Here is a 14,887-nt window from a genome sequence, read left to right as displayed (position 1 = left end):
CCAAGATTAGTGCCATAATACCTGGTTCTTTAAGAAAGGTCTATACCATGTATACCAAATAAATAATATTTCAATTTTAATCTGTTGATTACTTAACATGCTCCGGGTGCGGGAGTTTCTCGCTGCATTGAAGACCCATTGGTAGCCTTCGGCTGTTGCCTGCTCTATGGTCGGGTTGTTGTCTCTCTGACACATTCCCCATTTCCATTCTCAATTTTATTAGTGACCTTCAGAGTTATGTATGTACAGACAGGTGACTTGTGACTTCGACATGAAGAACAGCAATTACAGCCCTGCTCCTTTGTATTTGGGTATGTCATGATCAAGTGTGTATTTGGATTGTGTATCATGAATCAATACACCATTGAATGTTACCATATCTGTCCACTATTCTATTTCTTATACTGTGGATTCATTTATTTTCGTGGGTATCAATTTTCGTGGATTGGGGGAAATATCCTATTTTCATGGATATTTGATTTCATGGTTTTGCAAATTGCTGCATACAAGCCAATAAAGAATTCCTTCTTCGTTGAACATTTAAATTCGTGGTTCACCTAAGCCCACGAAATCAATGAAAATTGATATCCCACGAATAATAAAGAATCCACAGTACTTTTAGAGGTTTAAAACAAACATGGCAAAATAAAATTTATTATCATGTTTATAATGTGATCTACATGTAGTTAATCATATTCTATATTTAAAATTGTAAGTTTTTTTGGAAGTTACTAATTTATGACAATGGCAATCAAATTTTGTATTTAAAAGTGGGTTATGATCCACTATTTTCTCTCCGGTTTTCAGATTAACCTCAACAACTGAGGTAATAGAACGGTCTTCAATGTCATCACTTTCCTCGCTGTCATTGATAAGAAGGAAGAGAGAATCACCGTGTTTGATTATTCCATACGAATCCTGCAACTTCGGTATAACTCGAACCGGTTCAAAATCATTGTCTACAATAAACTTCATTACTTTCCCACTTTGCCGTCCTATGATATAGATATTGTCATTTGTACCAACAGCATCTATTAGATCATACATGTTTGGAACTACACTGACAATTGTTGTTGTTTTAGTGACCGTGTCATAGCACTGTACCATTTTTAAAATATCAAAGTCGGGAGAAAATCCGCCGAAAACGTAGATTTTGTCATGAGCTGTAGCAACAGATGAGTCATCAACAGCCATTTGGAGTTCACCGCATCTTTCCCAAGTGTTCAAATCTAAGCAGAATCTTTCGATAGCATTTGTTCTTCTACTTGTAGTCCCACCTAAGATATATATATAGTCATCCAGTCCTATCATGCAATGTCTACATCGGGTTTCGGGTAAATTTTCCATTTGTTCCCACCTATTTTCTAAGCCATCAAACTTAAAGAACGTGCTTGCTGTACTGCCACCTGAGAGAAAAATGGTTGATTCACCATAAGTACATGTAGAAAAACCTATCCCAGGGTAAGATGGAAGGGAAGTCATTTTCTCCCATTGTTTTTCATGCAATCCATAACGCCACATTTCGATGTGCAATCCAGCATCACTAACATTTTGTGCAAAGCTTATAACAACTATAGATGTTTCTCTACTGGATCTTAAACGGAAATCCATGGAGGCAGTTAAATTATCCAGCTGAACGGCTGGATTGCTTTGATAAACAATAGCATCCTGCACAAAGGGCTGTAAACAGTCTTCTCGCATCAACGGGAAATGTTCTATGAATCTCGTTAAGCAGTCACCAGAAAGAAGAGGAAAGTGACTGCATTTGAATAAATCTTCCAAATAACATTTTCTGTTCTCCAAATCATGTTGAAACCAATGCATTAAAAACTCACAAACCACATCCTCAGTTGGAGCACACAATTCTTCATGTTGTAACAGAAATATGACCTCATTTGGTTCTAAATGCAATGCTTCAGATGAGTTTGAAAAATCTGTAAAGTTTGAAAGCATATAAACCTCACAAAAATTTCTAAGAATAGTGCATTCTGGGTATTCTTTCGATGACATGTTCCACAGTCGTATAACATTGGAATTATCTAAGTTACTTCCTAAAGTCAACTCGCACGTTTCTCTTAAACAGTCAATCTGTAGATATACGGCTATTGCTAAAATGTCCTCTGCAGCTATCGGATCTATGGTAATGTTACCATAAAGATAGTCTAATACCTTTGATATACATTTAGCCTCCAAACCCTTCAACTCAATTATGTTTTTATTGCTTTCCACCATTCCAGATACAAACATTCCACGGAAATAGTTTGAAAATGCACTCAGGATAACTCTGTGACAAGGAAAGGTTTGACCTTGGACATCAAGGACAACATCTTGGAACAAATTATCTTCTCGGAGATGTTGCATTCCATTTTGGAAATCTTTTAAGTAGAGTTTGAAAGGGTTACAGGTATCCATATGGTTTATCATTAATATGGATTATCACCCCTGAAAAGATAAAAAAAAAAAAAGATTATCTTATAATCAACATACTTTAATTTCATATTATTATGATCAGTCATATGGGTGAAGTGACTGACCGTTATCAAAAGTCTTCTTGAAAATATAAACAAAATTCAGAAGGGGTTCTACGGACCCTGTGTCTCGCCTGGGATTGCTGATGTCAGTGTAAAAGTGTAATAGTAAAAAATAGAATTTAAAAAAAAAATCAAATTTTTTCTTGAGATAGTTTTTCTTGGTCTTGAAGATTAGCTTCTGTCCAACTTTCATAACAATCCATGAAAGTTTACAAATTTATCATGTCAAAACAATTCATCTATCAGAAAAATACTGAAAATGAAAAAAAAAATATTTTCAAAAGTTTGCTTCAGACATAATCTCTTACTTCTGGATGCTATTTCTTGGTTTTGAAGATTAGCTTCCGACCAAGTTTCATAACAATCAATGAAGGTTAACAAACTTATAATATCAAAAAATCCAAAAAAAGCTTCTGCCATTTAAGTTTCATAAAATTCTATGAAGCTTTGACAAAGCAATTGATGTGTAACAAACTTCAAACCCAGACTGTATCTACTTGTTAATTGTAAAATCAAAGTGCTTGTAAGCACTGAAGGGTAAAGATTGTTTTAATTAATCAGTCTGGGGTAAAATTAAACATTGCATTGTATAAAGCATTGGTTGTAGTTCATTCAACTACAATTACAGACAAAGGAAGATAACTCCAATTTTAAAGAATACTTTAACAATAACATCATTGATATTTTAGAACAGATATTATATTGCTGTACCTTGCACAAGTTATGTAATTTTCTTGACAAGTATAACATCATTTTGTAACTTGAACATCTGAGCATATATTTCATTGATTCATTTCTGGAAATGTCCATGGATAGGAAGTTAAGAATTTTATGATCAATGCACTATATTTTGTGTATCTCAAAAGTAGTGATAAACTGTGGAAGATTTAGATATCAAGTCACTACCATAGGATTTTGATTGCATTTCATGCAATCTTTACCATGTTTACCCAAAAACTAAGTCTCCATTTATCAGTAAAATATGAAAAATGAAAATAAATATTTTCAAAATTTTGCTGTGGATATTATCCTTTGGTTATATATGCTTAAACCAGCTTCTGTACAAATTTCATAAAATTCCAAGAAAAGTTTGACAAAGTTATTGATGACTGAAAAACTTTAACCTCAGACTGAATCTGAATGTTAACTGTAAAAAAAAAACCAACCCACTTATCAGCAAAATACAGAAAATGAAATTAAATTTTCAAAATTTTGCTCTGGTTAATGCATTTTGGTCATAACCAAGCTTCTGTCCAAATTTCATAAAATTCCATGAAGGTTTGATAAAGTTTTTGATGTCTAAAAAGACTTTAATTAACCACAGACTGAACCTAAATGTTGATGCCGTGGACAGAACCTATGATCGCTATGTCTCGCTTTCGCAACATAAATGGAGCAGGCTCGACAATAAGAGGATCCAGTATGATTGCGAGACACCTTGCCATCAATTTATATATAATTACATGATTAAGAATCTTTAGATCTTTCCACCAAAGATTAAATGACGTAGAATTTTGGCTCAAGTAGGAAACAGGCTTTGAAGAGTGATTTATGACAATTTCAAGCGAAATCTTTAAGGGGTGGTAAAGGGTTATATTTGTGCAAAGTGATTGCAAATTTTCATATCACATGTTTTTGTGCTTGAAGCTCATGATACCTGCAAATATGATAAAAACCAATGTGTAAAAGCTATCTTTTTTTCATCATGAAATGGCCATTTTAATTCCTGTTGTGACTGTGCAACTACATGTGAGCCCCCCTATTTATTCTATAATATTCATTTTGTCTTGGCTGGTTTGTATGTTTTTCTGCTTAAAAAAAATAATCTAAAGTAGCCTCCATCCACACCTTTGATAGTTTCATGAATATCTTGTGGGCCTAGTCAACACAGAAATTTTCCTGATTGTATGGAAGTCAATGCAGTGTTGGAAAATGTAGCAAATGATTGAAGCAATAGAATACAAATTGCATAAACCATGTGCCCTTCTTGAATTTAGGTTGTATGGAATCATTTAGTAACTATAAATTCATAAATTATTGGGATGTTTTTATTATTGTGAATAATGTGACTAAGTGAATATCGCAATAATAAGAACTGGTATCTGATATATATATATCTGTATGCAAATTACTCCATTACCATTAGAGGTATTGGGGGGGGGGGGGGGGGGGGGGGGGGGGGGCCTCGATGGCCGAGTGGTCTAAGTAGTTACTACTGTAATCACTAGCCAGTCAACACTGAGGTTGTGAGTTCGAACCCCGCTAGTGTGGGTGCACTCGACTCCAATCTTAATTGACTAGGATTGTCAGTTTTCCTATTGAAGGTCAGTGGTTTTCTCCGGGCACTCCAGCTTCCTCCACCAATAAAAACTGGCCGCCACGAAATAGCCCAAATGTGGCGCTTACAATTGGCGTTAAAACACCAACAATCAATCAATCAATTAGAGGTATGTACCTAAAGTCACAACCATTATATATTTTAAGGTTGTATTTAGCTTAGTTTCTAAAACTTTATATTATGTATTTGTATATATTGCCTTTACCTGAATAAATATTATTATTGTTCCAGACTACATGTATATGAGTATTTGGACCATACGCTTATGGTCATGACTATATGCGTATACCTGTATACTCATATAGTCCGGTTAATTAACAATGAACGTTGAAAAGGTGTCGCATAAATTAAGAAGTTCTAAAAATGAAATTTATAATTATTCAATCATATTGTAATTATTGTGAAATAAAATGAATTTTCTTACAAGTAAGAAATATAGTAAAATCATTTTACATGGTCATTATTGAAAGAACACAATAAATAAATGAAAATAAGTTCAGATGAGAAGAAATTTTGTTTCTGAATTTATAATAAACTTAAACACTAAGAAAAGAGAAAAAAAGGTCCATGCCAAAAACACAATCATGTGGTTTCATTTGCAGACGAAAATGTCGACAAGATATAAAACACTCTTAACCCTCTTGCTGCCAAAGGGACATTTATGGCTTCTACAAACAAATCTTGTTGATTGTGTAGAACGTCAAAGGTCCATGGTAACATCACAATACTGAGGGGCACTGACAACGTCAAAAGACGGCGCCAAAAGGACGATTTTGGCGGGAATGAAGCAAACTGAATAAAATGCATTATTTGTATACTTAAAACGGATGTCAAAAAATGATACAGGATCATAAGCTTGTTAGTACTATAATGCCAACTTATTTAACGTGTTTACTAATTATCTAGTTCATCATTTTCATGTAAAATGTTGCATACTTTCGAGAAATTTGTTAAAAGTTTTTTTTCATACATCTTCCAGTCAGAATATATCATATAATAATCCCATTCCTAATAAATAATCATAGAAAAGGTAACTGTTATACTTGATTACGCGAAATATTAATATTCACAATACACGCTTTATTTAAAACTGGAAAATTTCTTTAGGGCTCAAATGCCGCGATTGAATTCTCAGTGAAGATTTTTTTTTGTAAAAGTACACAAATGTTACCCTATATACTTGTATTCCCATACGATATTTCAATACATTTTATACCCGTTTCATCATTGAAGCACTAATCTAAAACTTTTTATTTTCATTCGAAATGGGGATGTTAAATTAGTAGGTGACCCAATGATTTCTTTTCCTATCCTACATATCATCCTTTTCCAGTGGCAACCTCAACTTTCAGCCATTCATCACAGATCTTTTACTTTGTAGGACCCACTGAGCAACAGATTTATTGTACATTAAATTTCAGACGTCCTGAATATTGCATGAAATACTTGCCACTGAACGTTGAGAAGAGAACAGTTTATCAATCAACAGATTTTAAAAGATATTTCGTGTATGCCAATTACAGTGTGTACTTCATCATAGAAAATGAAAATGAATCATTATTGATTCAGGTTCACTTGTAGACAATAGAAATTAATTTTAGAGAATTTCTTCCCTCGCTTTTCTGTTTTTTTTTAAATTCGTATTTTAAAACATTTCTCTAAAATTTTGAGCAATAAGTGGTCAACAAAATAATAATAAACATGATTAAAAAATAAAAAAAATGAATATGGATAATAACGTCTATAAACATTATTTTCTCGCCTACTGAAACAAGGCTTGGAATGAAAATTTTAATCTGACACGTTTGATACTTTACAACAAGAAGTAGTTCATAGAATCGGCTGCTCTAGTTTTTATTTATTTTTATTTGTACACTCATTGTTTTTATTTTTATTTTTATTAGGGGCCGTTGTTTTGTTTATATAATTATTTGAGAGATTTTTTTTACGGTATTTATCAATTATAAGAAAGTTTACTAAGCTAATCGGATAACAAGGATAAATATATTTTAGTATTTTAGAGGTGGTTAAGAATCAGTTATGCATTTCACTTGACAAAGATAAAACAAAAGCGCTTATAAAGCTAGTAGCAATGGGTATATAATTTTCATTTTTTCGAAGACAAGAAAGATAAAAAAAACTTTATTTCAAGGTTAAAAGTTGTATTTTTAAATAATATTGTATTAAAAACATTGTTTATAACAATCTTATAGCAATAGTTTTCATAAAATTACTTTTACATCGCTTTTCATAATTACGGCTACATTGACGCGGGAAAACGCTGTTCTACAGAGAGGCACAAGTTTTGCAACGTCACAGATATGAAACGTCAAGATGCTTTTGGAGCGACAAAGCAAGAAAAAAACTCGGCAGCAAGAGGGTTAATACACCTTATCGCTATTCCCGCTTGACCCAAGAATCTGTCCCGCTCGAACTTTTGACGTCATACAACAATCACTTTTCCATTGTGGCGTCAGACATTTTCTATTATGACGTCAAAATTTTACGGGAACCTGTGTGATGTCCAGTAATGGCGGACAAATAGCGATAAGGTGTATTGATTCTAGAGGAGGCAAGATATGGTCCGACCCATTAATAACCAATTAAGTATAATACTCATATCACACATGGTCCGGAACATTATTATTATTTGGTTCAAGGATTTGTATAGTGAGAAGGCCTTCTCACTATACAAATCCTTGTTTGGTTGTATCTTTTTCCTGAGCATGCTGAGGTTAAGGTTCATGTGGATCCCCATCTGGATTAACACATTGCTACTGCTACATTGAATGACATCATCGGCATATGCTTTATAATATGGGATTCAAGATTAACACTTGAACAGTCAAATACCCCATGAGTCATTATCATATAACAGTTGTTATGTAGCACTAGCAGAGCCAGGGCAGAGGAACTTTACGGTTTACTTTGATATTTTGATTACACAAGATTGTCCAACTCTTGTGAATTAGAATAAAAGACGAATTTTGTTCTTTTAACTTCTTCAAATGAACAAAATTATAATTCTTACATTTGGTCTCCTATTTTTTAAAGCATCAAATTCGTGTTTACACAAGTTTCATTTGTTTACAAAGGGAGATAATTGTCATCAGTATCCCAATATCGGAATGGATGCAAATCATTTCCGTATTTAATTCAGTTGTGCAGGGATTTAACTGTTCATAATCAGCAAAGGAAAATTCCATCACGCTGATGCTGTGTCATCAAGTGCAACTGGGACATAATATATTGATAGTATAATAGTTCAAGAGTGCATGTGCTGTAAAACAAATTGCAAAGTGTGATCAACGGAAAAATGCAAGTCATTAAAATGTAGTGTATTTTAAAATGCAACTTGAAACATTTACTAATCTGTGGCTATTACACTAATATAAGTGTAATAGTCAAGCCAAATATACCTTTGCACAATCTGGTCTCTTAAATGATAATATACTCAGTTATTATAATGACATATATAAATCTTGAAGAAAAAAAAACGGATTTGCTCAAATACATATACTTTACCTGTCCTCAACTCAAAATGGTTGTCCTGGAATTTGTTTTGTTTACACTTAAAGAAAAATACATTAGAAGCTTGCTTTACTGACTCGTTTGATTTCCTAAGGTGTTCACGTACAGCATATATATATATTTTTTTATTAAAAGAGTTTTTTTTCGTTTTTTTATTACTTGGGACGAGTAACAAACTTTGTATGGCAGTTTCTGTGTACATTACGATTAAGTTAGCTCATAATTCACTTAGCAATCTTAGCAAGAAGACTTAACTTTTATGCACGAGGTACACTTTCAAATAATTCAGCAGTCTGAACCTTTGCTGCATGTTAATCACCCACGGTCTTCAACAAATAGCAAACCCATATACCGCATAGTAAGGTATGAAAGACCCTGTAATACAAATGCAAAACAATTCAGTTTATGATTTATGTACAAAACATTTAACGAAAAACGTATGTTTATGGTTAATGGATTTTTTTTTGTTTGGGTTTTTTTGGTAAAATAGCTGACTTTTGACTCATTTGATTGATTTTTTAAAATATAATAGTAGATAGATACTTATTCTCTAAAAACGAAATACAATTAAGTTTGCAGAGAAAGTACACTATCAATACAAATACAAAAGTTGTGGGTAAACAGATGTAGTACGGTACAACTTTATAACGACATACGTGTATAACATGAATAATACATTTGATAATCTAACCGAGGGAGTATAAGATTCGAACCCATATCCCCTCTATTGCAAGTCCAACGTGTTAACCGCTCGTCTATTAAAGAATGTAAACATATTAATGCCTATAAATTGAGGCTATTTATACATCATGATCAATGATTTTGTTTAACATGAGTACACGTACGATGAAGAGTATATGAGAAATGACCGTCGTATTATTTATTTTTTTCTCTGCAGAGCAGGGAAAGGTATTTGTTAACAGCAACTTACAACAATATTGATACACGACCAGACTAAAAAGAATAAATGCCGAGTCGTCGAGTTTTTCGTATGCTTTTCACAGTGCACGCCTTGTATCAGCTCCATCCTGTGAAAAAGGGGTATCTTTATTCTTTATCCCATATATGATGATGTATAATGCAACACACTAGGACTAAAGATCATTATAAAAAATAATCCGAAATATAAAACATACAAGAACTGAGAAAAAAGAATTAATTTTAATTCTGCCAAAAAATGTGATAAAAAAAAATTGTACGGAGGACACTTTATTTTTTGTCGTCGTGCTCTTCCTTTTCACTATATAGAAAGATAGTATATACAATTCTAAATTGAAAACAACGTTCAAACCTATGATTGCGTTGGATAAAAACCGCAATTTTTATACGTGTGCATGCAAAACAAATTTCTTGTTAGAGGGGTCTAAATACAGCACAAACAACATTTTCCAAAAGACCAAAAAAGTGAAAAAGTATATTTTAACAACACGCATTTGACTAACAGGTCGAACAACAAATGTTCTTTAACCCTGCTGACTGCCATTGGCGATTGCCAAAAAAACGGATCACCGATGTAATAAATGGATCTTAATTAAAAATTTCATATTAAACAGAAAACAATACACTTGCGGACAAGATGATATACCGCAAACAAAAGGTGCAAAGGTTTTTGTACACCATATCCGGATTTCGACAATTAATGTCTCTTCAGTGATGTTAGGAATCGAAACGGTATTTGGAAAGCCATACAATTTACCTCAATTTAGGATAGACTCTTGAATTTTGAGGAGTCAAAATAGGATGAACGGATCATATAAACCCGAAGGCAAATATAATGCAAGCCCAAACGAAAAATATAAACAAGTCTAAATTGAAAACAACGTTCAAACCTATGATTGCGTTGGATAAAAACCGCAATTTTTATACGTGTGCATGCAAAACAAATTTCTTGTTAGAGGGGTCTAAATACAGCACAAACAACATTTTCCAAAAGACCAAAAAAGGTATTTTCACTTCTATTACAGAAGGATCCATATACTAAGTATAACATTTCAATGAAACACGCACAACATTTATTTCGATAGGGGAAACAAGAATGAAAAGGTTCATTTCCTATGCATTTCCAAAATTATCCACAAAAACTAAGCTAAAAGAATAATACATTTGATATAATAAAATAAAAAAGAGTGAGTGTCGAGTTGGCGAAGTGGTATATCCCTGCTGCCGAGCCGAGGCTCAACAGACAAGGATAGAACTAGATGCTTTAGGCTCATTAGTAAGTTAATGCTATATGTATATAGTCATTATATATCCACTATACGCTACGGCTCACCCGATATCTAATATTACACCCCAGTCCTATTGTTATACTTCATAGTTTCTATTTCTGAAACAAGTGTAAATTGAATAGATTTATTGTTACGAATAACAATGGATTTTGACCACAGGGTGTGACGAGCGGGGTTTCTGGAAACCCCTGCTTCTACATCCCGCAAACAAAGTCCATTGTTATTCGTAACAATAGAAATTGATTATGAACATAAGAAATTACTAATAGTGTTCACTACAAATTGTTTCATGATATTAAAAAAACACATTTTAGGAAATTCCAATAAGCATCTATATGGAATACAAAAATAATCCTTTAAATACTTTCTTGCTTGAAGGTAATTTTTTTTATCCCAGTCATATGTCTCTATTCTAAAGCATTGATCTTTTAAAAAAAATTGGGATTCTAACTCCCGGACCCCCTTCCCCCGGTTACCCAGTGGCCGATCCGGGGTTGGGGGTTCCGCGGGTTGGACCTGACTTTTATTTAAAAGATAAATGCATTTGAATGGTTGGACCCCCCCCCCCCCCCATTTTTTTCTCTTGAGTTGGGAACCCCCGGCTGGATCAGCCCCTGATTGTCCCTCAAAAAAGGGAGTTCCTCAATTTTAAATATTGTATGTTGAGCGTGTCTTGTAGTCGGGTTTCTAATGCAGACACACCTATTCCTTAGTATGTTCGAATATTAATGTTTGTTTATTCTCGAGATAAGGGAGGGGGGCTTTTGATTTTGATAAAATCGTAAGATATAAAATACAGTTATGATTACCTTTATTAGACTGATACAGGTAAGTACTTTGGGTTATAATATTGCCTTTATCTTTAGTCTCTTCTACCAAATCCAACGCTTGCCACAAAATGTCGTCCTTCTTATACCCGTCCATATTGACAACTGTATACCAGGAGCATGATGTATTTTTTGTTTGTAATAAGAATACACGAAACGGTCAACCTTGACCTGCTGATCCATATAAGCACACGGATTTAACGGGTATATGCAAAACAACTTGACATTTGTAAAATATACTCACAAAGTTTGAACAAAGATAACCAAAGAAAGGTTACTAGTGGGGTTTCATGTAACAAAAAAATATTCTTATAAATCATGGTTTGAAATTATCAATAACTATGCTATCGTTTTTTTTTTTCATTTAATAATCAATGTTAACAAATATAGGGTTTAGAATGGGGTGTAAGTTAGTTATACAACTCGGGATACGGTGTGTCTGGATAAGAAACCCCTCCGGCCTCCGGCCGACGGGGTTTCTTATCCAGACACACCTATCCCTCGGTATATAACTATTACGGAAAATTTAACTATTTAAACTGTACTGGCTTTGTTGTGCAATATCCTGTATGTATACATACGCATGTGTAATTATGGTCATGCACATATTGTGGGAATTTTAAATACTTTGATCAACATTTCCTTAAAATATCACTGTTAATGAAACTATCATTAAAAATAGGTGAAAAATTCTTGATAAAAATCTAACCGAGGGAGTATAAGATTCGAACCCATATCCCCTCTATTGCAAGTTCAACGTGTCAACCGCTCGTCTATTAAAGAATGTAAACATAATGGTTATAAATTGAAGCTATTTATACATCATGATCAATGATTTTGTTTAACACATGAGTACACGTACGATGAAGAGTATATGAGAAATGACGTATTATTTATTTTTTTCTTTGCAGAGCAGGGAAACTTCGGGTATTTGTTAACAGCAACAACAATATTGATACATGACCAGACTAAAAAGAATTTATGCCGAGTCGTCGAGTTTTTCGTATGCTTTTGCACGCCTTGTATCAGCTCCATCCTGTGAAAAAGGGGTATCTTTATTCTTTATCCCATATATGTTGATGTATAATGCAACACACTAATACTAAAGATCATGATAAAAAATAATCCGAAATATAAAACATACAAGAACTGAGAAAAAAGAATTAATTTTAATTCTGCTAAAAAATCATGCCAAGAAATCTAAGCTAAAAATTCCGGTAGACCTCCTACGGCACCCATTAGTAGTTAAAGATTTGATTTCATTCAACAAATTAATTTATGACCTTCATGTACGTGTCGCTAAGAACACAGCCATATACCAAATGGTCAATATTAATCATCCATGTAATTTGCTCTATGGGATATTTGCAGAATTTCAACGGAGGCAATTTCTTGGCATGGTTAAGTTTTTATATTTAGTTTGGAAAATTTTTGTTCTATTTCAGGTCCCGCGCGCGTCTTTGTCTCGCGCCATGTAGGTTGTGGCGTCACGTGACGAGGCTTTATAATAGCGAAAACTTAGCATTTTTATTTCTTTTTAGGTGGACACGTTGGACAGACAACATGTATAGCATGGAATACACACAATGTATTTCTTTCCTCATTGTAGGTAATTGATGTTTTGATCAAAGTTCACGAGCAGTGCATGCTTTGGATTTAATTGATCCTGTGTACATTTAAAACACGTTTATCGATTATTTTCATACAATGTACATTTTTCAGCACCAGTTTGTAACACAGATTCGTATTTTAATCTAGGAGCAGACACTTTATTGTAGGATTTCATTGACATTTACGGAGCTAGCAAGCGATTTTTACGGCATTGCAATTTCTTTTCTCTACGAAAATTCTTGGGCGGTGGCTGCACAACGTTGTTATATGAAGATTTAATACATGTATACCCTGCTAACTGCAGATTTTGAGGTCAATTGGACATGTAGTTTTCGAGAAGATCACATAACATACATGTGGATTTTTTTTTTCAGAAGATATTTAATAAAAATATTAAAGGACAAAAAGTGGAGTTGTCGTTCGTCTCCGTTGACAGAATAGCACACATGCAGCTTCATTCAAGAGTTGTAAGTGGAGGGTATAAAAAAATGGGGTTGGGGGGGGGGGGGGGGCAAAAGGGGGTCCCAGGGAGACATTTTGTGATATAAACGGTACATAAGAATGGTTAAAAACGCTGATTTATAATATAAATCAATTGCTTTAAAAAAAGCAATTGTAAACGGTCTTTCCCCCTTTGAAACATGATTGATTGATATGTGTGTGTGTGTTTCTTTCTTTCTTTCTTTCTTTCTTTCTTTCTTTCTTTCTTTCTTTCTTTCCTTCTTTTTTTCTTTCTTTCTTTCTGTAAGGTGTCCATATTATTGTGTTACCCATGCCAAGAAATCTAAGCTAAAAATTCCGGTAGACCTCCTACGGCACCCATTAGTAGTTAAAGATTTGATTTCATTCAACAAATTAATTTATGACCTTCATGTACGTGTCGCTTAGAACACAGCCATATACCAAATGGTCAATATTAATCATCCATGTAATTTGCTCTATGGGATATTTGCAGAATTTCAACGGAGACAATTTCTTGGCATGTTGATAAAAAAAATTGTACGGAGGACACTTTATTTTTTGTCGTCAGGCGTGCTCTTCCTTTTCACTAGATAGATAGATAGTATATATATATAGGTATTTTCACTTCTATAACAGAAGGATTCATATACTAAGTAAACATTTCAATGAAACACGCACACCATTTATTCCGATAGGGGAAACAAGAATGAAAAGGTTCATTTCCTATGCATTTCCAAAATTATCCACAAAAACTAAGCTAAAAGAATAATACATTTGATATAATAAAATAAAAAAGAGTGAGTGTCGAGTTGGCGAAGTGGTATCCCTGCTGCCGAGCCGAGACTCAACAGACAAGGATAGAACTAGATGCTTTAGGCTCATTAGTAAGTTAATGCTATGTGTAAATAGTCATTATATATCCACTACGCTACGGCTCACCCGATATCTAATAGGAAAATTTAACTATTTAAACTGTACTGGCTTTGTTGTGCAATATCCTGTATGTACATACGCATGTGTAATTATCGTCATGCACATAAATGTGGGAATTTTAAATACTTTGATCAATATTTCCTTAAAATATCACTGTTAATGAAACTATCATTGAAAATAGGTGAAAAATTCTTGATAAAAATCTAACCGAGGGAGTATAAGATTCGAACCCATATCCCCTCTATTGCAAGTTCAACGTGTCAACCGCTCGTCTATTAAAAAATGTAAACATAATGGTTATAAATTGAAGCTATTTATACATCATGATCAATGATTGTGTTTAACACATGAGTACACGTACGATGAAGAGTATATGAGAAATGACGTATTATTTATTTTTTTCTTTGCAGAGCAGGGAAACTTCGG

General features: G+C 33.5%; 1 protein-coding gene across 1 annotated transcript; it reads right to left on the bottom strand.

Moving 5' to 3' along the window:
* Window positions 1-638: 638 nt before the first annotated feature.
* On the bottom strand, window positions 639-7,981 carry LOC127723693 (kelch-like protein 12). Its single transcript, XM_052230439.1, has 2 exons — window positions 7,901-7,981; window positions 639-2,442 (listed from the first exon to the last, which is right to left on the bottom strand). The coding sequence occupies exon 2, from the start codon at window positions 2,422-2,424 to the stop codon at window positions 691-693; it is 1,734 nt and encodes a 577-aa protein (XP_052086399.1). The 5' UTR covers window positions 2,425-2,442; window positions 7,901-7,981; the 3' UTR covers window positions 639-690.
* Window positions 7,982-14,887: the final 6,906 nt, after the last annotated feature.

The sequence above is a fragment of the Mytilus californianus genome, unplaced genomic scaffold, assembly GCF_021869535.1.
Source record: "Mytilus californianus isolate M0D057914Y unplaced genomic scaffold, xbMytCali1.0.p SCAF_13, whole genome shotgun sequence".
Taxonomy (NCBI): domain Eukaryota; kingdom Metazoa; phylum Mollusca; class Bivalvia; order Mytilida; family Mytilidae; genus Mytilus; species Mytilus californianus.
The sequence above is the reverse complement of the archived record's forward strand: the minus strand, read 5'-3'. Positions and strand labels throughout refer to the sequence as shown.

Coding starts and splice junctions, on each gene's coding strand:
- LOC127723693 (XM_052230439.1), bottom strand. CDS start 2,424: ATGATAAACCATATGGATACCTGTAACCCTTTCAAACTCTACTTAAAA.